Source organism: Pelecanus crispus, chromosome 3 (genome assembly GCF_030463565.1).
Source record: "Pelecanus crispus isolate bPelCri1 chromosome 3, bPelCri1.pri, whole genome shotgun sequence".
NCBI lineage: Eukaryota > Metazoa > Chordata > Aves > Pelecaniformes > Pelecanidae > Pelecanus > Pelecanus crispus.
Genome location: NC_134645.1, coordinates 56695738 through 56719902, shown reverse-complemented (window position 1 = coordinate 56719902; position 24165 = coordinate 56695738). Strand labels below are relative to the sequence as shown.

At 38.6% G+C, this 24165-nt stretch overlaps 1 protein-coding gene across 1 annotated transcript in view; it reads right to left on the bottom strand.

The window, feature by feature from the left end:
• UTRN (utrophin) overlaps positions 1 to 24165 on the bottom strand; it is a 408114-nt gene that overhangs the window by 231416 nt on the left and 152533 nt on the right. Inside the window, exons 40-48 of the mRNA XM_075707799.1 lie at positions 18190 to 18378; positions 16157 to 16329; positions 11602 to 11752; positions 10071 to 10246; positions 8794 to 8929; positions 6896 to 7045; positions 5613 to 5697; positions 3809 to 4014; positions 2478 to 2595 (exon numbers count right to left, since the gene is read on the bottom strand). Coding sequence (XP_075563914.1) covers positions 2478 to 2595; positions 3809 to 4014; positions 5613 to 5697; positions 6896 to 7045; positions 8794 to 8929; positions 10071 to 10246; positions 11602 to 11752; positions 16157 to 16329; positions 18190 to 18378 — 1384 coding nt within the window. The remainder of the gene's footprint in view (positions 1 to 2477; positions 2596 to 3808; positions 4015 to 5612; positions 5698 to 6895; positions 7046 to 8793; positions 8930 to 10070; positions 10247 to 11601; positions 11753 to 16156; positions 16330 to 18189; positions 18379 to 24165) is intronic.

Sequence of the window (24165 nt, the reverse complement as noted above, 5' to 3'; positions counted from 1 at the left end):
CTCTGAGCAGCAACACATAGGCAGTAACACATCCAATATGTTTATCTTACCAGTAAGTAAGCAATTTTATTAGAAAACTAACACACTTGATACTCAGGTCACTTCACCCTTACATGAAGTAAAAATGCCAAAGGTTGTGCTTAAGCTAAAACCACTTAAGTGAACTTCACCCTTAGCATTTTTGGTTTTTAACCTTTTACAATTATACAAAGTCATTATGCTTGATCTGCTTGGGAAGATCTCTTAACTTTAATACGTTCAACAATATTCTGTCTAGTTTCACAAAGCTCTCAAAGACTGTGGCAGCGAAGTCCACTTGTCAGAACAACTGTACTACTGGTGGACAAACCCAATAATCTGTGTGATATGGATTCACCAATTTCAACCCACAGGCAACTTTTGGATTCATTTTCAGGCATGACGTAGGTCATGCTGAATGAGAACTTAAAGCAAACTTCAGGAACTCAACAGCAAATAATAATATGTTTTTTATTAAAATATATATATATATAAAAAATGTTGCTATATTGGATAAAGGGTATGTTCAAAGGAAACCAGCAGCTGCTGGGAGAGATCAGTGGTTTCACCAAAACAGCAAAAGCAAAAACAGCAGGAGTGAAAAAAGGCTATAACCCTGTGTGCTGGCTCATGAACTACAGAGAAAAAACTCTTAAGTGTTTACGCTCTCCCCACAAAGCTGCAAGAAAAAAAATATCCCTGAGGAACAGCTGCCTACAATAGCAACTTGGTTGAAACTGATAGATATTTGATGTTTACGTAGTAGTATTATTACCATTATTACAGAAAGAACATTTCATGATGTATTTTTCCCTATCAATGGCCAGTTTAACCTTACTCTCTGCACTGTTGACATACTTCCCCTCTCTTCAGTCTCCACCAAAACAGTAGAGAAAAATAGTGAAATTCTTGGTAGCCTCAGCATTCAGTGGGTTCAACGGGCAGGTTCCTAGAAAAAGTTGTCGGGGCACCAGTCTGGTATCAAAAGCAGAAAGATTGGAAAGAATTCCTGATGAGACTGTGGTTTTAATTCCCAATGTCCATGCAGTGATTGGGAGGGAAGTTCCAGAGAAGGAAGCTTTTCTCTTTCTGTGCTCCTAGCTATTTGAGTAATGAGGCTCACAGGAGTTTGTAGGACATTGGTATATTCCCCTCAGTGTTTAAACAACAAGGTGCATAAAGCAGTCCTGAGCTTCACTTTCCTTCAAAGAGCAAACTTTTCTTTGCAAATGTCAGTAGCAACAAAACCTTCAGTTTTTTCATGTTTCATGACCGGCAGCAAAATCTTCACACATATCTAGGGTACCTACTGGAAGCTTCATCCATGGCAGCATACACAGCTTCTCTGTTCCTACCTTAGACGGACATGACTATAGGGGAACTCAAATTTTCAACATACAGTTCCTTTATTCCTTGTTCACCTTTTTTGAAGAATCAAGAATGTTTCGTGACTGCCCAGATCTTCCCTTGTTGACTGACTCCCATGGACTACATAGTTACTATCCTCCCCCAAGTTTCCACCCAAACCCTAGTTCTGAGTGGGTGCAAAACTCAGGCCCTGCAAGTAGCTGTAGCTTCTTTGCATCTTACTCCCCTAGCGATCCACAGCTCCTGTGAATCTTAGGCAGCAGATGGCATCTCATCAGACCCTTTAACGTATCTGTGGGCTTTCTATCTGACCCCATTATTGTCTCCAGCAAGTCTTGTAGACACCAAAGAAATTAATGTAGATGTAGTAGAGGAAAACTACATTGCAGAAGAGAACATAAGGAAATACATTTTTCCATTTTTACTTCAAACTGTGGTGTTTCCTGCTGCATGGATCTTCTAATCTTAGCAACTGGCAAAGCTTACAAGTCCAAAGAATACATTGTCCCTTAGTTTCTAATTTTGTCAGTTGTACGTTTTCTTTCCTTAAGTACCAGTAAAAGGAATTTTCAAACGGGGTGAGGACCTTTAAACTGGAAACTCAATTTTCAAGTACATATCAGTTACTTAAAAGCTCTACTAACTCTCAGTCAACAATTTCAAAAGTACGTACACGAAGTTATTGTCCTAAGTCGATACATTCATGCTTTTCACTAACTGTCCAGTACATCACAGCTCAACAAAATAAAGGTACACAATTAGTTCCTTTTATCAATACATAAAAAATCCTCATCCCTGGGTCTATGCCTGTCAAGTAACTCAAATTCTTCGTAAGATATTTCAAAATCCCAGCAAAAATATTTACCCTTGTACTTGGAAAAAATGGCCAGTCAAAAAACAAGCGGCAATTCTTGTTCCAGGAATTTTCGTTAGACTGTTAGAGTGAAAGCCACTTAACTGCTAATTTTTCAGTTTGTTCAAGGAAGGCAACTTCAGCTAGGCTCAAAATCAAGAGTTTAAGAGAAAGATATGAAGATTTTTTTACTGCCATGGAAACATTGTATTTGAAAACACAGAATGGAGAAACTTACGCTTTTCTGTGATCACTGTCCTAATGTCTGAACTGGAAGTTTTATTTTTCAAATTCTGAGCCAATGTAAAAACAGAATCAAGCTGAGGGTGCCGCTGGTCCAAATCTGCCTTTGTTATCTGTGGAGAATTAGGATATGATTTTTAAGTCCAAAAAGCAGAATTTAGATAACATCATCTGTATTATTTGTAGATAAAACATGTATGTGTTGTCAGAAGTAGATGGCTGTTCCCATCAGTGTTGTAACCTCAAACTGTCACAGTATTATAGCACTGCTTTAAAAAGCAAAAATATTCTGAATTATAGTTACTGATAATCCAGAGGAGAAGGTTAACCTGTACAAACCACAGTTACCACATTGCACAATATTTTCCAATACCTATTTTTCACTCTCCTATAACTTATCTTCCTCTTACCAAGCTCTGATCAGTTTTGGTTTGGGTTTTGGTTTGGGTGTGGTAGTTTGGGTTTTGTTTTTGGTTTTTTTTTTTTGGGGGGGGGGGGGGGGGGGAGTGGAGAAGGAAAAGAACAGGGAGGAACAATCAGACTATATATTGTATAAAAAAATGTAGTTATTTCACTATGGCAATGTACAAGAAGCCCATATTACAAGTATTATACAGTTAAAAGAAAGTGTTTCCAAAGTTACTGTACATCACATTATTCTTTCAAATTCCAGATTATGTTAGACACCCACAGAAACAGTTTGGCACTTGTTTAGCCTGCAGCTTTTACTCTACAGTTACTCATGTTAATTGATACCAAGTCAAATAAAATGAACCTTAATGGTAGCATACATCTCACAAATACCACCCTTAGTCATGGCTCAGCACAGCATGAGCTATCAACAGAAACAAACATTTACATCATAAGCATTTATGTTACAACTTTTAATCATTTTAGCACATCTCTGGAAATCAGTTTAGTCTAACTACAACACAACAAAACTCATTAGAAACCACTAAAGAGCGGATCATAAAGGTCACCCTCCAAGCAAATATGAAGCTGCTCCAAAGTCTTCAGCATAAGCTATCTATATATTACCCAAAATATGTCATTTTCAGGAGGTATTCTCTATATGCTTTGTTTAAAACAAAAAAATAGCAGTGCCTAGCTCACATAGGCACATAGGAATTCACAGGAAATAGTAGAGGGGAGAAAAGTGTAATAATGACAGCATTTGAAGTGTAATTTTAAAGTTATACATTTACTGCAGTCAGTTTGTTGTTTTTATTTTTTTAAAAAAAACACATGTAATTTCTTTACTGAATGTACAAACTATTAAAGTGTGAGCCAATTTTCCAATCCACTAGCCTTCACAAAAACACATACTTTCATTCGTGCAATAGTCCGATTGATCTCTTCAGTATTTCCCACGGTGACTATGTTTGACTTGAGCATCTGGTCAATCAATACCAACCAGTCAGCCAGCTCAGTTGTAGTTTTGTCCAGATCAGCAGGTGCAGAAAGTTCCAAAGCCTGCTGAGTCTGAACAGGTATTTCCAATGAAGAAGATACTAGCACCACCTTTTGGACATCTGAAAGAGAGTTTGGCGTTTTTGTTAAAGAAAAAAAAAAGACAGGGCCACATGTGCAATTATGGGAATTACAGGGTTTATTTGTAATTCCTATAAATAAATATAATATAAACAGCATCTACAGAGAAAGTGTAGCAAAATTTGTATTTGAGGCATTTTAACCACCAGAAACTAAGTAAGCAGAAATTCCTTTTGCCTTTTTTTTTTAAGGCTATTAATTATTTCACTGCATGCCAAAGACTCACCCAAATGATTCAGCCTAAATACAAAAACAAACAAGAAGAAAACTTGCAAAGGCAAAATGACATTAAATCTAATGGAGTGAAGCTAAACACTCTTTGACACAAAAGGGAATTGACCCTTATTAAGCATACAAACCAATCCTTTTGTTTAAGATAAATGTCTAAAATTGTCTTCCTCACTTTTGTATTATGTGACAGAAAGGTTTTCCTCACCATTGGCATGGAATTCACTTACGCACCAGTAAGCTGAGCTACTCCAACAGACGCTTCACGGACTTGGCAATACACAACTGTCCTAAGAAGGGACAGATGCCCACTACTTCAGCTTCATCCTTTCTATTTTTTTATCCTGACATGGCAAAGAAGTGAGGAATGAGCTGAACATTAAGATTCGCTCCAGAAGATGTGTTTGGTTGTGTTCTAATTCCAAGAAAACACTAAGTTAAATCAAGCTGGAGCATGAATATTACATATTTGCCTCAAGCAATGAAATACAGGAGCTTTACTTAACAAACACCCTGTATGAAAGGAAAACAAGCTGAATCAAGGTTTTGAAAGGCTTAAACAAAAGTTGTTTTTTCTCTTTTAAATTTTGTTTACTGCTGCTGAATTGGAAAAAAAAATAGAGTTAATTTACTGAAGTTCAAGCTGCAAATTCTTTCAGTCAAGCACATCGTTTTTATGTAGTTTTCTAAAAAGAAGACCTGGGCATCTTGTTTACACACTGTATCTGCTGATCTGCCCCCAACAACCTGAAAAGGTGGCCAGTGTCAGTGTCTGATACAAGAACGTATCATATTTAGACAGCTTCCCCTACAAGATTCAGGAAGATAAATATCTATCTGTGTCCCTACTGAGCTGAAAGATGTAGAATGGCCTTTACTTATAAGGACTGCAGAGAATCTGCATGCAGAACATACTTTACAAATAATTAGCTGTAAGGAAAGCTTCTAGTGGATCTTAATTACTTCAAGGCATGACCACAAGGCACAAATCCACAGGAAACCAGGCTGTCACAAACACAGCTATTTTGGTTTTTATTATTCTGTACCTAGTAGACTGGTTCCTGGTGAGGAGGTCTAAGCTTTACCGAAACATTCCTCCATTTCAAAACTCTTACAGGAACTCCAAAAGTCTCCTCCCAATCCTGAACTGCAAAGTGACTGTCTCCCTAACCAAACATTCCCTCTTTCTCCCATAGTAACATGAAGGTAGCCCCAAGTGCAGCAACAGACAACATTTCTTATTTCCGCTTGTCTAAGTTCATAGGGAAGGTTTTTCTTTTTTGATTATTTTTGACCACAAACAGGATTAAACGCAATACAATTAAGCACAACAGAAGGATTAATCACTCACCAGAAGGCTTTGTCTGTGTAACAAGACGAGACTGCCCAACAAATGCCTCCAATTCTCTCACTCTGTCAGGCATTTCTCTGAACACCTACAGCCCAGCAGAGAGCAATAAAAACAGTAAGACAACCTATATTAACAGCAAAAAAGCAATCGCTTATTAGGAGACAAAATATTCTACACCATGCTTGCTACAATGGCATGCCTTAGACATATTTAAATTATTTTTTTCAAGGCATCATTTAAAAACAATAAAAATGCCAAGAGGTACTCAAAGTGTAATTTCAATATATTCCAGTGCCTTACCTAAACCTTACAGAGAAATAAATGAACTGTTGTAGACAGGTTGTTTACATGTTTTTTACTGCCTAAGCATCAAAGCTATGGCTCATTATTTGAGTACGCTTTGAAGAAAAGACGACACAAAGCATGATTTGTGGTCATCAGTGACAGGAAAGTAGAGAAATAGGGAATTAATTTAAAAAGAAAAAAATGTTACCACTAAACTATTGTAGTGAGGACAAATTTGCCTACTTTGCTTTTTAAAACTGCCAGTGATGGAAGTGTAATATACAAAGGGGGGGGGGGGGGGGGGGAAATCCCCATTTTCATGGCTAAGTAGGTAAAAACAGATACTTTTTTCTTTTCGTGAACTATCAAAAGTCCCTTTCCCCAATAAATTCTTACCTCCCTGACCCCTAATATAATCCCAAATAGTTCTATTCCTTTTTCATTTGGATGTCCAGTCTCTGCTTGAAAAAAATCTGGTTTTACTCCAAGCAGTGAGTTCTCTTCTTCTCATACACTTGTCGTGAGACTGAACACGAGTTTCTAATTTACAGCAGTTATACTCAAGAAGAATCCCAGACACACTTGATAAGATCTTCTCACTAAGCTTTACCACAGCTTCATTTTTTTTTCCTCTTAACTGCTGCAAACATCCAACTTTCCTATACAACAAAGATTTATTGCAACTCTCTCAATTTCAAATTAATAAATTACTGTTTGCCTCAAATAAGTGAAATATTTTTGATCCAGCTGTTTAAAAGAAAGCCAATACAAAAGATAATCAACAAAAAAAACCCTAAGCTAACTAAACTAACTCGTTCTGATGGAAAAAAGTCCACCAGTGTTTTCACATAGATGGATTGGGACACATTTCCTGTACAAGCCTGCATGGCTGCCAAGACATTTTATGTATGTCACAGATACATGGAAAGGAAAACAACCATTCTGAGTACACCGCTATATTTTCAACTTCAGGCATCCAATGCTGAAGAAATGCACACCTTATTCCACCTCACATTGAGGGACTGCAGGCAATCAGAAAGTTTATCTTTTTCCTGAAGATCAACATTTTTATCCAAAAGCACTTCAGGTTCCGTTCTGTTCAGCCATTCCAGTTTGTCTCCCTGTACTTCCATCTCTTCACTTAAGACCTAAAAGGACAGAAGAGTTTTAGACTGAAGCAAAATGCATACATTCTCAAGTAAAGGGGTGGGGGGAGAAGCTTTCCTTTAACTCCAATTTTTAGAAATTTTCCTGGAAATATATAACAGAAAAGCTTCTATTTTGGTTTCCATGCTCTATCTAGAAATTATTGAAACATTTATTCAAATATCAACTTTTATTGCTAACTGAAAAAACCCACAAAACTGCAAATAGGCAAGGTACCCGTACAGCTTCATACCATGCACACTGATTCCCATCTCACAAGATGCTTCTGTTCGATCACCTCTGGATGTACCATGTGTATCCAAAAGGCAACACTGTCAATGAAAATTGTTGCCTGCATTCATTTTTTAAAAAAAATTAAAAACTAAGGGCCCACTCCTGATATGTATTATACAAGTACGTGGTAGATCACCACAAGGTATTTTACTCTTAAGGAAATGTACTCTAAAGGTATTTTAAAACTAAACATAACATTACAACTTCATTTTGATCAACCTCCCATAGCTTTCCTTCTCTTTAAACATGAGTGCAGGTCAGATCCTGCTTGGAGTCCCACTGACTTTAATCAACTGTGCTACCATCTGCCCATAGACTGCAAGCACTTTGGAGTAGGAACCACAAATTTTGTCTTTAAAGAACTAGAATTAAGAATTACAATAGCAAATACACATTTATCTGCCCCAATATGTATACTAATGTCTGTTACATGAGTATTATTGGAGGTGTGCATAGTAAAGTGACAGGAACACAGGCCTGGAAGGGAGATCACTAAACAAGAGTACCCTGCTACAATAAGCACTATACCAAATAGTGCCTTTTGTAAATTTTTCAAGGGTCTACTTAAAAAAAAAAAAAATCTTTTAAAAACATGTTACATCATTTTTAATTGGAGGCTGCTCTAGAAGCTCTACTTAGAAATCTCCTTCTCATTCCCAGACTGTATTCATTCCTGACTGATCAGTCAATACTCAACTGACATGAGACAATTTGTTTAGGCAAACACAACTATAACTACTTTACATTGTTTATACACATTTGTAGGAAGGTCAAGCCTTCCGACCTGATTTCATCTAACAGAGGCTGTTTTTTTCTTTTTAAATTACTAATTTTAAAAAATGAGCAAGCAGGTTTGTTGGATTGACTACTGCTTCCATTCTTTTAGGACTCCAGAAACATTATCTTTCACACATCCTACAAACCAGAGATATTTTGTTGTCAAAGCCAGACACGAAATCAACAGGAAAAATACATACATACATACACACCCAAGTTACTTGCAATGACCAAAACCCTTATAGTTTAAAAAGCAGGTTAAACAAAATCTTACACATGTAACAAAGCATTAAAAAGCTGCCCAGTAAATGGGACAGTGATGGTTACTTACCATTTTAAGCTTATCGGCTTTTTGCTAAAGTTTTGACAATTATAAAATTGAGTTGGGGACATCATCTCCAGTGAAATTCCACTTACTAAATTTTATCAGTTGTACATATTTCTCACTTTCTGATACATAGCCACCATCTTCTGGTTAGATAACATAGTTATCTCCTCAACCCAACTTCATTACAAGATGCATCTTGCCTGTGTAAGTAATCTCACAAAACTGTCTCACACAACCACAATATTTCTTTGGCTATTTACAATATGAAAATTCCCCTCCCCAAAACCCATGTCCTGATACTCTGCACAAGATATATGTGTGCATACACATATACACACTAATTGATCTTGCCTGTAATTCTCGCAAGTTTTCTTCATGGTTGAATGTAAATCTTGCGTCCAGAGCATTTTCTACATTTTCCAACCAGCAACGCAGCTCATCAAGCTTCTTTCTGTACTCTATCAGCTGCTGATTCTCCCCTTTTAGCCTTAAAAAGGAAAACAAAAAATCCGCATGCATTTCTGCAGTGAATACAGCACATCAGCCCCACATTACTTCTGATGCAACACAGTCACATGTTTTTCAGTGGTTGGAGCATTTTAAAGGATTCATTTCGGTATTTGAAGGATTCTATCCTCATCATTAAAATGCAAGATACTTGCAAATTAATATTACCACCTTAAAAATAGGTACATTTAATTTCCAAAGTCACAAAATAGACTTTTAAAAGTCTGCAGAAAACATTAAACATAAGTGACAGTATGACAACACCTTCAGGCCTAATCATTGTAAGCCACTACAAGGCCACAGTTAGTGAGAGTATTAGAAATGTCCCTAAACCCTCCAAGGGAAAAATTCCCTAAATCACACAAAGCTTTAATGGAACTTCACAAACTAAATAAGAAAAGTCTTATTACATTTCTAAATGTATCAGATGTTAAAAACATATAATTATATAAATAGCCTCCAAAAATAACTATTAATTCCAGGGATTTATCCTTACACCTTTTTTAGCAGTAAGAATAGGGGGCGGGGGGGGCTTATATTCCCAGATACACTGAAAAATTTTATATTTATCTCAGACAACCTTGCTCTTTGATCTTTTGAAGTAAATTTAAGGCTACTTCAAAATAGCGTTCAGAAAATACCTAGTCAGATGGATTAAATCATTGCAAACATAGACCTAAACATCTTATTTTATAGTATTGTGGAAATTCAAGAACAATACAAGTGTTTCAATTAGTGTATCTTTGACAATGCAAAACAGAAATCAAGGTAATGTACTTACAGTTCAGCTTCAGCCAGAGAAAGTAGCTGAGTATTCCTTCCTAAAAAAGTCTAGCTTAGCAATGAAATAATTTTGAAAACAAAGGAAAACTGTAAGAAAAGAAGTTTTGTGGTTATCATTTGGTGGGTTGTGTTAAACAGACTCACTGAGCAGCCAATTGCAGGTGCATTTATGAGAAATTGGTTCTAGAAGATAGTTCAAAACACAGAGGTCTGAATGTCAAGAAAATTCAGATTAACGACAGCGTGCAATAGAATGCACTATCTCTCCCAGAGTCTTCTAAATCAGATTTTCCTCATCACATCTGGTCAGACATGCAAATTTCTGATTAACTTATTACCTCTGTTGTCTATCCATGACCTCTGCGGTGATTGCTTTCCAGCGTCTATTCAATCCCGCCAGCTTCTCCTGCAGGAAGCTCCCATCTGTAGCAGACAGTTTCTGTATGATCCCTTCCCCAGTTCTGTTCAATGCTGAAACACTGGTCTGATGGCTGCTGACTCCCTCTTCAAGTTCCTGTCAGAAATAAAAGCCATATAGAATTTTATTACTTACCTAAAGTGACTTTGATCTGTGGCTCATAATATGCAGGATGCATCCTGGGTGCTTATTCTTTTTAGTAAAACAGGCACTTAAAGCCATCTTAAATCAACAGCATCCAATTTTAAGTAAGTTATTAAGAGTCTGTTTTTTAATCTAGTTCAATTTTCTAATGAGTGTCATAAAAAGATGACGACACAAAATAGGCTGCTGAATACTACTTAGGATCACAAGAACTCATTTAAACCATCAGTGCCAGAATACACACTCATGTTTGATTCCTTTCCTCTTAATGTACTGCACTTTCTAGTAGTGCTAACAGATGGTATGACTTTTTTTTAACCAGTTCTTTTCATAACGTATGCCCCTGACTATTTCTGTAACTTAACAGCATTTTAGCTAGGATAATTATGGCTGTGCTGCCATGGTCCCCAGACATCACAGAAAATCCATGAAACTAAAGGAAGTCAGAAGATGCCAGGATCAAACCTTCAAATATCCCTAATCACTACAACAACCTTACATTGTTAGTAAATTTCTTTGCAACTAGATCAGGAATAAGATGATTCAAGAAACAGAAGGCAAATGCCCTAGAAGAAAACTCCAAGCAGCAACAAGCATAAAATACAAACTGTATGTTAGGTAGAACATACATTTCTGTAGCAATATTTACCTAACTCTTGGATAATCATTATTCCCAAAAGAAAAGAAAAAAAAAAAATGATCCTTAAAATTATGTTTTCTTCTCCTTATCTAAAAGGAAGTAGTTTAGCTAAACAGAAAACTCTGTTCTTCTGTAATGCTGAGCTAGAAAGACATCAGGGAATTAAATTCCAGAACTGAAGTCCAAAACAATCAAACCTAAGACGTCTGTAATTGGAATCCTCTCTTTTTCTAGAGTGCCTATACAAGGCAGGATCTTGCAAAGTCATTAGTTTTAAAAAAAAAAAAAAAAAAAATTGCTAATTTATAATTGACCATTGTGGGGTCCATCTTTTTAATTATGAGTAGAAAGTAAGTGAAATAATATACGTGATTTCTTAACTGATTAACATGTTATAAAACAACAAAAATTATGCCAACATTTGAATTATCAAATTATCTCAAACCCAACCATACTAAGAGTCATCATAAAACCCCATACTATAAGCAGGAGTTGAGATCTTCCCCAAGAGTCATTTTAAACTGCAACTGATTTAAGAGTTACCACTGTTTAAAGTGTAACTGCACAGCCTCATTTCAAATCTATATGTCTATACATAAAACTAGAATTTTAGACAAAAATCTAGACTTTTTCCAGCTTGCTCGTTTTCTGCACAAATCATACATACCTGCTGATGCAGCCCAGCTGTCTGCAGCTCCAGGCTGCCATCTGGACCACGGGCATCGGCTAGTAACACTTCAGCTTCCGTTATCCAGTGGGAGAGGTCATTGAGATCACAGTGGAACTGCCTCCATGCCTCAATTGCTCTATCAAAGCCACTGTTTGAAAACAAAGCGTTGAAAAATTATCCAAACTGTTTTGGTGAAAAGGTTATGATTCTTGCTCCAGTGAGCAGAAACTTGCCTTGCAAAACAGAAAGTGTTTAGCCTGCTTAACAAAGCCCCAGTACTGAAGGCTTCCTGACATAGTAGCAGCTGGTAAAAGCCAACAACACAGACTGTCACTAACTTGCAGCTGAAGGAAAAAAGGGCAGTCCTAAACCAACTTTTGTTTCTATCACTTAAAAAATAAAGATTGATTAGCTGCATCAAATTGGTCTGCAGAACACTTTTTTCTTTATTATAAAATGGTTCAGATATCAGACAGTGTGGAACATGAAATATGATTAATTGCTCAGTTATATTTTTTTTTTTAATTCATAAACCATGTGGTGCTGGTGCCTGGAATTTAATAAGTGAAGGTGATTTTGATTATATAGAACTGATTGTATTACCAGTGGGCTTGCATAAGTAGGTCTTATATAATTTCATCACACAATAATTTACCAGGCATTTCATTATTATTACTACCATCTCTGCAGCCTCAAGTTAATGTGCAGCTTAACTTGAAGGGCAACATTTTCTAGCATAGAACAGGCTGAATTATCACAGTCAGAAGGTTGTTTTTAACTAAAATGAGAGTTCTACTATGTTGACAAACTAACAAAAACAGCCCATGAATGTTAAATAAGAAAACCATGTCAGAAAGGCACAGAGAGAGTAGCTTGCTTTCTATTTGTTGATTACTAACTCTATGCTAGGATTATAAAGGAAGTAGGACAGATGACTGAAAGGACATGGGACTTTAGACAAACAACATGAAATCCACATCAACACCAACAGACTGGATAGTATCCCATTCCAAACTAATAAAAATAGTCTTTAAAGACATAGGAGGCCAGGTCTCCTGCTCATCAGAGGACCTCTAACGTGACAGATTGCATCTGCAGCCCATTATTTTTGTCTTAAACAATTCCAACAGCAAAGACTCCAGGGTTACCGCTTATATACAGACGCAATCTGAAATTAGCAGCATAACATCAAAGATATCCGAAACTGAACTTTAAAGAGCTACCACTGCATCTATTTTCTTCACTAATTAAACTCAACAATCCCAGAGTTCCTAGTGAGATTATTTTCATCAAAATTATATCTCATTTTTATCAAGACATCCATATTTCTTGGCACATACAGGGCTTTTTTGTTATTATTAATCTTCATGTGGGCCAATTCTAATAAAGAAAGCAGCCTTAAAAATCTCTACTTAAATTTTTCTGACCCTACCTCCTAGTTCTACTGTTTCAGTTCCCTGCGTATATCTAAATTCAATACACTAGACCAACCTGTAGACTGACCCCAAATCTCATTCTCCTTTTATTTCTCAGGTACATTTTAGTCTAACTGAACATAGAATCATAGAATGCTTTGGGTTGGAAGGGACCTTTAGAGATTGTCTAGCCCACCCCCCCTGCAGTGAGCAGGGACAGCTTTAACTAGATCAGGTTGCTCAGAGCCCCGTCCAACCTGACCTTGAATGTTTCCAGGGACGGGGCCTCCACTACCTCTCTGGGCAACCTGTTCCAGTGTTTCACCACCCTCATTGTAAAAAATTTCTTCCTTATATCTAATCTAAATCTATTCTTCTTTAGTTTAAATCCATTATTCCTTGTCCTGTCACAACAGGCCTTGCTAAAAAGATTGTCCCCATCTTTCCTACAGGCCCCCTTTAAGCACTGAAAGGCTGCAATAAGGTCTCCTCGCAGCCTTCTCTTCTCCAGGCTGAACAACCCCAACTCCCTCAGCCTGGCCTCATACAAGAGGTGCTCTAGCCCTCCGATCATTTTTGTGGCCCTCCTCTGGACCCGCTCCAACAGGTCCATGTCCTTCTTGTGCTGAGGGCCCCAGAGCTGGACGCAGTACTGCAGGTGGGGTCTCACCAGAGCAGAGTAGAGGGGCAGAATCACCTCCCTCGACCTGCTGGCCATGCTTCGCAGCCAACACAGTGCCTCACAGTAGTATCTCATTCCACATTTAATGAGAAGAGATATTCTAAGCACTTAAAATATTTTAAAAGACTATTTTATTGTCTTCCTTTAAAATCAAAGTTTCTGGGGGAGCTTTGACCACATGACTTTTTCAGAATCCAGAACTTTAGAGAAGAACACTTTGAGATACAAAGCTTTAACTCCTGCTGTTTCCATTGTGAGCCTACAGTTCCATCAACATTTTGAGCAACGAGACAAAGTTTCACTCCAGTCTTGAGCCAGATGCCCATGCTGTTGTTTCACTACAGACTGCCTCAACTGGAAGATAAAAGTACCAAAGTCTGGTCACTACAGCACTGACACTGGGCTACTTCCTGCCTCCTCTGTGGGAATTCGCTTACTTCTGAACCACAGCTCGTTCCCAAGTCAGCAACCCTTTTAGCACTGGTGGAAAGCCCATGGCTGAAGGAGCAGAACTAGCAGACCAACATTGTTACAGACCAGCATTGTTACAAACAGCTCAACAAAGCATTAAGCCCATACATACACGCACAGAAAACACACACATTTTACTTTACACAAACTGAAGTCAACTGGACTTATTTGAACACTTAAAAGCTTTACTAAGTACAGTTTAATTCAACTTGTGCTTGGCTACATCAGTTTTTATCAAAGGTTTAACTACTTAGCCAGCACTCAAGCACAAAATCATTACTACCTCTGAAAACTAAATCAAACTTTTACCACACACTTCAGATGCTGTTTCTACTAATTCTGTCAAAATCTCCACCCACTCCAGAAATAGAAAAAAGCCAGAGATTATTAAGGTGATAAAGTCTTCTAGCCTTCTTGCTTATACTTAGGGCAACATTGGGAAAAGCAAGAATAAACTTGGTTAAAAATTCTTCTTAGCAACAGAAAGAGTATAAAAATACTAACACCAAAACACAGCATTTTAATATTGATACTAATACTATCTTCATTAATCAAAGTATATTCTTGAATTAAAATTGTAACATTTAATATATTCAGGAAGCTACGTAACATTTTAGGTTAAATTGCTAGTCCAGTAGTCCCTTTTGTATGAAAATTGCACCCAATATTATCTCATTAAGATGCAGAGCTTTACAAACTTTATGAAGTTCAAGATTAATTTTTATTCAGTGAACCAGCTGAGGAGGTCATCTGTTGCAATTTGCCAGCTAATCATAAGATCACTTTACTGATCCAGTGGCCCAGAATTTCTGGAAGTCTTTGCTTAGACAATGCGACCAACTGATTTTTATATTCCTACACATAGACCAGTGCTCTGAGAAAGAGTTGAAACATCAGCTTTTGTAACACACACTTCCTGAAAACATCTCCTCAAAATACACTACCAAATGTGTTTGATACCAGATTTCTGGTGCTACAACACAAGTGAACATAGCTAGACATTACTTTATGCTCTACAGAACTTCTGCATTAACCATTACCTTATATCACTATTAAAAAGCAAATACTGTAAAAGCAAATTAACTACAGTATGAGCCTTTGCTTTTCATTTTAAGTTTCATAAAATCATTTTCAGTCATTACGGTTTTTTTGCATAGCAGCAATCTTGGCATCTACTGCTATTTGCAGCGTGAGTACCTTCAGCTTAGTGGTAACCTCCTGAACACATACCTTCATACTTTCACCAATTCCAACTTAAAATGCCTGACACGCTTTTCCAAGTTTGACTAAGTGGTATTGAGTTTGTTTTTAAACATTTAAATACATTTCAGGTAAGGCATTTTCAGCTTACAGTATCTTCTGTAACAGGCAGGGAAGAAATCACAGCTTAGTTTAACTGGGTTTTTTCCCTACTTTTTTGGCATTAAGTGAAATCACAGCTATTTGATCTTTGTGAAAGCAAACAGGAAATACATTTTTCTTAAGCATTGATTTCAATATTCTCTTGTTCTCTCAACCACAAAATTTTCTAATATGGTCATCTCCCATCTTCAATTATTTACAACAAAGATTATTGGCATCTATCATACGTGCTGTATTTTAAAGACCCCAACCTTTCAAACTCCTTCCCTCCTTCAAAATTAGCCTTGAATTCTTTGTTAAAAGATGTCCTATTCAACATTTTTCTGCTAGAACTTTGCTTTGTGATACCTTTACAAAACAAAAATTTTATGTTTTATAAACAAAATATTCTATTTTATAAAGTAAAAACAATCAGCTTCATAAAGGCAGCCAAACTACAATTTGCATGTTAACTGTTTCAACATTCATTAATTCTGGCAATTATTGTGTAATACTAGCATATTAAAGCTGATTACTCCCAAACTCTTTATCTTCATCATTAGGGTACATTTGTAAAACACTTATATTCAAGTACATAAAATATTTACCACGTGGTCACAGAAACCAAACATCCCTGACTTACCATTTACGATCATTGTACATTCTATTAATTCTATCCCATTCCGCATTCAACTGGGTTAGCGCATCTCCTATTTGTATCGCCTCAGGTCCAGATGCTTCTAATATAACATCAGGCTGCTTCTCGTGTATGACCGCAATTTGATCCCCAAGTTTATCCAAAATATCTTTTATGTTCTGCAAGCACAGTAATAACACAAGGCATTAGTAAAGTCAACACCAGCATGACATTAAGAAAAAAAAAAAAACAAAAAACAAAACCAAAAAAGAACAAAAAGTAATCTCTTCAAAACACTGTTCCAAAAAATCAGTATCTACTATAAGACCATGACCGTCAGCGGTTTACAGATTAAATCAGTTTTAGCAACTGAACTGAATAGTCCGTCACACCTTTTTAAGCATGTGTCCTTCTCAGTTTATGAAGAGGATTAAATATCCAATCTGTTCCTGAGGTAAAGGGGCATACCATACTTCTCAAAAACAGCAGTATCTTCATTACTAAACAAATCTGCCTGTGTGTCGTGAAGACACTGTACCTATTCCTTCCTCAAGTAAAAAATGAGCCACAGAACTTTGACTTTATTATGCTTCACGTAACCTCCTATATGCACAGACCCGCAAAAGCATAAGCTACATAAAAGTTTTAGATTTAAATGACAAAGTTAAAGCAATCTATCTCAAATATCATTGAACTAGGATGTGAAAATACCTTTAAACCAGATGCTATTATAAGACTGCCTTGGTATTCAGAGGACAAATAGTCCATGCAAACAGTAGAATTTACTTATCTTTTCTAATTTAAAACAGTAACACTTCTAAAAATTCTGTGCTATTCTCTGCTATTTGTTTCTTCCAAAAACAGCCTTAGAATACACCAAAATTTCAAAATCAGACAAGACACCTGCACCAAAATGAAGTATTTTAAATCCATCTTAACATAAACACTCCTAATAGTACTTAAGGGAGCACAGAAGCAGAATAAACAGGGACAAGAGAATCTCATCAACAACACAAAACTCGCCCACTTTGACAAAGGTTGGCATCATTCCCCTATTTGCTTTTAAAAACTATGCCAAAAAACAAATATGAAAAATGAAAGAATGTACACAGCATAAAGAAAAGCAGGTCAGAAAAGCGGACTGAAATTCTGAAAGGCTTTTAAAGGACCTGTATAACAGCTGCCGAAACAGCTGATCTAGCTCTAGGTGAGAGACAAAGCCTGACTTACCTCAAATATAAGGACACATGGACCCCGCTATGCTTCCAACCCACAGAGGTACATCTACACTGCACCACACCATGTGCAATTCCCAACTCCAAGGGATGGTTTCTGTGGGGAATCTCTGTATTGTGCTCCTTTGCATGCTCAAAATTAACCAGGATTCAGACTTCTACATACTTAACTCACATTTGACAGCAGGATTCAAAATTTTCAAACATACTTTCCTCATCCCCTTTTGAAGAAGGGCAAATCCTTAACTACTTCCTCATTAATCACACAGGTAAATCCACTGACTGGCAATGAGGAGAAGTGGGAGCTTAAAATTGAGCACATATTGATGCTTGCTAATCAGAACAGGTACCATTGTCTTGTGGCCTCATATATAGCTTCATACAAAAGTCAAGAATCTCCCTTCCTCCCTCTTCCCATGTGAGGAATTGTCTTCACATGACACAGAGAACAGCAGCTGTATGAAGGAGACCAAGCAGGAACATAAGGAGATTGACTTTAGTGTTTCTCTATGTATTACATAGACTACGTGATGAAAAACACAAGTTTCTCCAACAAAAGAAGTCAAACCCTTCTCCCCCAACCTCCCACTCAGCTTCATGCTGCTTCACTTTGCATCCAGATTCTGCATAAAAGAAAAATTAGCCACAAAACTGTCTCAATATTTAATTTTCAGTGCATATTGATCCAGTATATACTGAGCAAAAATACAAATACAGCTATACTGTCGCTACAGTGGTCTTTTTTCTTCTGCTATTCCCATCTCCCATTCTTCCCTCTGAATGTAATGCTTAGGCATGCAGTACCTTCAGTGCATCTTCCTGAGTTGAAAAATCCTCATAGATGCCAGTATTTAGTTCTGGTGCATTCAGCAGCAGTTCAACATCAGCTATGGCCAGCAAGACTTTGTTGATTTCAACCAAGTACTCAGCTGAAAAAGGCAAGGTCCTAACCCCTGCAAAGTGGCCTTTTAACCTTTGCTGGACAGGGATTGCCTAAAAACATGAAAGTTCATTTTATATTTCAAAGAACAAGCAATTTTATGAAAAAATCCTAAATCAGTAGACTATATTCAGAGTAAGTACTTTCTACATTAAAAGACAAAACAAAGGCCTTTCTAGCAAAGTTACATAAATTCACAGAGCTGCAAGTCCTGCAGAGAATTGTTTCTGTATTTATAAAAAAAAGTTAGAAAACAGTAGATACCATGCTTCACATTGACCCTGTATTATTCTTTATTAAAACTCTGGGGAGCAGGAAGGGCACTGCTGTTTCTCTCACCTTGATCCTTACTGTTTCCACAAATTACAGTTCTTGATCAAGCCTGTATCTAGTTCTGATTACAGCCCACTGTCTGCTTCCTTCATCATCAAGGACTCCCAGAAGTTACCAATTTACTGAAGCAGACTTTTTTTTTTTCCCCACTCCACATTCTTTTCAATAAGCATCTCCATCCACATTTCTCAGCCATTTTTTAAATAAATTAGTGCTCCACCAGTACCACAATATGCTTTTTGCAGCAATAAGAGACACTAACTCCTCAAGAGCTTGGCAATTGTTCTCTGCTCTGGCTGTAAGACCAGGCTATCTAGCCAAGTACCACGTTAGCAGATAAGAAAGCAAGAACAGTAATTCAATGCAGGTTTTTCTTGGATCATAAATGATGGCCTGGATCTGACACATTAGGAAGCCAACTACAAGAAGCTATACTCTGCCATGCCTGGCAAAGCTAGCAGAGGCAGGTGAAGCAGATGCTCCTAAGACTGAAAGCAGTTTTTTGTTGAAAAGGTTACCTGTCCAACAGGTTTCTGTTACCATCTCTGAAAACAGACCAGTTCTTTAAATTTAAAAGTAAACCCACCTCCAAATACTGAATAATTCCAACAGCTTGTAAGCCACCATTCTGTAGTCAGTGAATTTGAGTCAAGCAAGACAAAGACACTCAACTGTATGATTTACTAATGGCTGAGAATTAACTTAAGAGTGTGAAGAATAAATGTATGTTCACAGCCATTTCAGCCAAGTGAAATTTTACTTTACAATTAGTCTGGGCTGGGTGCACACATGCAAATCACTAGCACAGCTGACAACCAGTAAAATATTAAGCCCCACTAACATAGCTGTTTGCAAACACCTGTCTGTATCTTCCTCCTCCACATGTTTCTGACCATTTCAAGTATGTCATTCAAATTAACTGGAAACTAACACATGCAGCATGTGTAGTTCAAAAGAAAAAAGGACTACAGCAGAAAAGCTATGTTCATGTATTCATCATTCAGGATTTCTTCTCATGCACTACTCCTAAGGATTTTATTTATTTTGTGTTGGTTTGGGTTTTTTTGTTTTGTTTTTTTAAAGTAGACAGTCACCCCTGCATTGAAATTGGGGACACAACTGTGCTTCCACAAGACCTTTACCACCAAACATGGTACACTTTCAGTCATTCATCACACACCAAAGAGATAGGATGTACAGGCACATAAGCATAAATTGAGTCTACTGAAAACAAGTATTACAGACAAGCATCATAAAATACTCAAAATTGCTTTTGATTCAGTAACAGTATAGCAAGCAAGCACCGCAGTAAAAACCATAAACTAACCATATGCTTTAGTTACAAATCCAGCACTTTGCTCCCTGATGCTCCCCAAACACATTTTCTGGAGGCGCTGTGTATATTTTGTCAGCTCCCATCACTGAAATTTGGAGCAAAAGCCCAAGGCTTAGACAGTGGTATGACTTCCTGTGGAAGGAAAGGCCCCAGCTCCAAAGAAATCAGACAAAGCTTGTGCAACTCAAAGTATCCTTTCCCCAGCAATGTGGAATAAGCCTGGGTTTGAACAAACACCAGGATGCCTGCTGCAGCACAGCCACCTGCAACATCTGCACAAGGTGTTTTGTCTAACTCTACATCATCCCACAAGTCCCATTCTCACACAGGCAACGGTCTAGAATCTGGATTTCACCCAAATGAACAGGTCACTGGACTTTATTATCATTCTACTTCACACACATTCCTTTATCTCTGTCGTGGTTTAACCCCAGCCAGCAACTAAGCACCACACAGCCACTCGCTCACTCCCCCTGCCCCAGTGCAATGGGGGAGAGAATCGGAGGAGTAAGAGTGAGAGAACTCCTGTGTTGAGACAAGAACAGTTTAATAATTAAAGTAAAATAATAACAACAACAATATAATAACAACAGTAATAATGTACAAAGTGATGCACAATGCAATTGCTCACCACTCACTGACCAATGCCCAGCCAGTTCTTGAGCAGCGATCGCTGCCCCCCAGCCAACACCCCCAGTTTATATACTGAGCATGACATCATATGGTATGGAATAGCCCTTTGGTCAGTTTGGATCAACTCTTCTGGCTGTGCCCCCTCCCAGTTTCTTGTGCACCTGGCAGAGCATGGGAAGCTGAAAAGTCCTTGACTAGCGTAAGCAGTACTTAGCAACAACTAAAACATCAGTGTGTTATCAGCATTCTTCTCATCCTAAATCCAAACCACAGCACTGTGCCAGCTACTAGGAAGAAAATGAACTCTATCCCAGCCAAAACCAGTACAATCTCCCATTAGAAAAAGCTTGCACAAGATTTAAAACAGCATCTGGTGGCACACAGCAAACTTGTTTTCCACTTGTTGCCAACACTGACATATACTGAAACCCTCTGCTTCCCCAGTAGCACCATCCTGGACCAGATTGCTGCTCTTCTGCAAAGCAGTGAATTCCTCCTGGTGCTGTTCCTGCAGAGCACACCTCATTACTAATCTCCTCCAGCTGCCTCCCATCACTGAGATGATGTCTCCTCCTTTCACAACCTTCCTTCTTAAAGGTGAACATATGTAAGTGTTACAAACACATTAGTGCTTCACTACAGCCCAGTTTTAATTGTTCAGCTGTTCTCTACCTTGCACTGCAGACTGGCAGCTTCTAAAATGCAGCATAAAGTACTAGAAAATGGAAGAGCAGAAGTTTAACATAACTGTCTCACACAAAACAAACACCTAAATGTCACAGAAGCTGGTTTTTAGGGTTTTGTTTCAGTTTGGTTTTAAATTTAAAAACTCTTTTCTTAAGCACCCACAAATAAAAAGTTAATCAAAGGTTATTTAGGAGATCTGACTGGATGACTTAATAGCCCTTTTCTACTTTAATTTCAGTAGTAACAGAGCATGTTAAGTTTGGTCTCTTTAAATACTAGGAAAATTGTAGGACTGAGGAAAAAAGGGGACTACTCAGTTACTACTGTACATTCTATAAATAAGGTCTCTCAATGAGAGCTGCTAAAAATAATTTTAATTCAGTGGTCTAACAAAAATTTGTTTCCTCCTATACTTAAATATATTTTGAAACCAAATCTACCAAAGATTCAACTGAAGGACATACTCTGACTTGCTTCCAAGTGGATTTTGGAAAATACTGCCCAAGAAATGACATAAAATTAAATAATTTACCTTCCATGTTTAACTGCATAAACATTCTAACCACAAGTGTTTACCCAGTCTAATCTCAGATCACCACACATTACTTATTGTCTGCAAATAAATACTCTTATTTACAGCATGGGGAACAAACAGGAGGAGTTGGAAGCTACTGTACTACTAGAAAGCTACAACCTGATTGCCATAACTGAAACTTGGTGGGACGAATCCCATGACTGGAATGTGGCCATTGATGGCTACAGACTGTTCAGAAGGGACAGGCAAGGAAGGAGGGGCAGAGGCGTTGCCCTCTATGTAAGAAATCAATACAGTGTGAAGAGCTGTCCCTGAAGAATAGCCACGAGCAGGTCGAAAGCTTAGGGGTAAGAATCAGAGACAGAGGCAACAAAGGGAATCTTGTGGTTGGTGTCTACTACAGGCCGCCTGATCAAGGGGAGCCTACTGACGAAGCCTTCTTCCTCCAGCTACAGGAGGCTTTGTGCTTGCAGACTCTTGTCTTGCTGGGGGACTTCAACCACCCTGACATTTCCTGGAAAAGCAACACAGCGGCTGTAGGTAATCCAGGAGATTCCTGGAATGCATTGAGGATAACTTCATAAGCCAGGTAATAGACACCCCTACCCAAGGGAATGCAATACTGGACCTGATGGTCACCAGTGCAAGTGAGCTCATCAGTGATGTCAAGACTGGGCTGCAGTGATCATGCGTTGGTGGAGTTCATGCTCCTGAGGGACATGGGGAAAGCGAGGAGTACAGTCAGGACCCTAAATTTTAGAAAAGCAAACTTCCAGCTCTTCAAGGAGTTAGTCAGAAGGACCCCCTGGGAAATGGTCCTCAGGGAAAGGGGAACAGAACAGAGCTGGCAGATCTTTAAGGACACCTTCCATAGAGCACAAGAGCTGTCAGTCCCCAGGTGTAAGAAATCAGGCAAGGAAGAGAAGAGACCAGCATGGCTCACAGTTGAGACCTGCTGGTCAAACTGAAGAGTAAGAGGAAACTGCACAGGCAGTGGAAGCAGGGACAGGTGTCCTGGGAAGAGTACAGGGAGGCTGCCCAGATGTGTAGGGAGGGGGTCAGGAAGGCCAAGGTGCAGCTGGAGCTGAATTTGGCAAGGGGTGTAAAGAATAACAGAAAGGGCTTCTACAGGTGTATCAACCAGAAAAGGAAGGTTAAAGAAAGCGTACCCCCCTTGATGAACAGGAATGGTGACCTAGTGTCAACAGACGAGGAGAAAGCAGAGGTACTCAACAACTTCTTTGCCTCAGTCTTCACTGGCAACCTCTCTCCTCATCCCTCCCGAGTCCATGGACCACAAGATGGGGACCAGGGGAGTAAAGCCCCTCCCACTCTAAGGGAAGATCAGGTTCAAGACCACCTGAAGAACCTCAATGTACACAAGTCTATGGGACCTGATGAGATGCATCCCAGAGTCCTGAGGGAATTGGCTGATGTAGTTGCCACCACTCTCCATGATATTTGAAAAGTCATGGCAGTCAGGTGAAGCCCCTGCTGACTGGAAGAAGGGAAACGTGCCAATTTTTAAAAAGGGAAGAAAGGAGGACCCTGGGAACTATCGACCTGGCAGCCTCACCTCTGTGCCTGGGAAGATCATGGAACAGATCCTCCTAGAAGCTATGCTCAAGCACATGGAGGACAGGGAGGTGATTCGAGACAGCCAGCACGGATTCACCAAGGGCAAGTCCTGCCTCACCAACCTAGTGGCTTTCTATAAAGGAGTGACTGCATCAGTGGACAAGGGAAAAGCAATGGATGTCATCTATCTAGACTTCTGTAAAGCCTTCAACACAGTCCCCCACAACATCCTTCTCTCTAAATTGGGGGGATATGGATTTGATGGGTGGACTGCTTAGTGGATAAGGAATTGGCTAGATGGTTGCATCCAGAGGGTCGTGGTCAATGACTTGATGTCCACATGGAGACCGGTGACAAGTGGGGTCCCTCAGGGGTCCGTACTGGGACCAGTGCTGTTTCATATTTTCATCAATGACATAGACAGTGGGATCGAGTGCACCCTCAGCAAGTTTGCAGATGACACCAAGCTGAGTGGTACAGCTGACATGCCAGAAGGACGAGATGTCATCCAAAGGGACCTAGACAGGTCGAACCTCATGAGGTTCAACAAGGCCAAGTGCAAGGTCCTGCACCTGGGACGGGGCAACCCCCAATATCAATACAGGCTGGGGGATGAAGGGATTGAGAGCAGCCCAGCAGAGAAGGATTTGGGGGTACTGGTGGATGAAAAGCTGGACATGAGCCAACAATGTGTGCTTGCAGCCCAGAAAGCCAACCAAATCTTGGGCTGCATCAAAA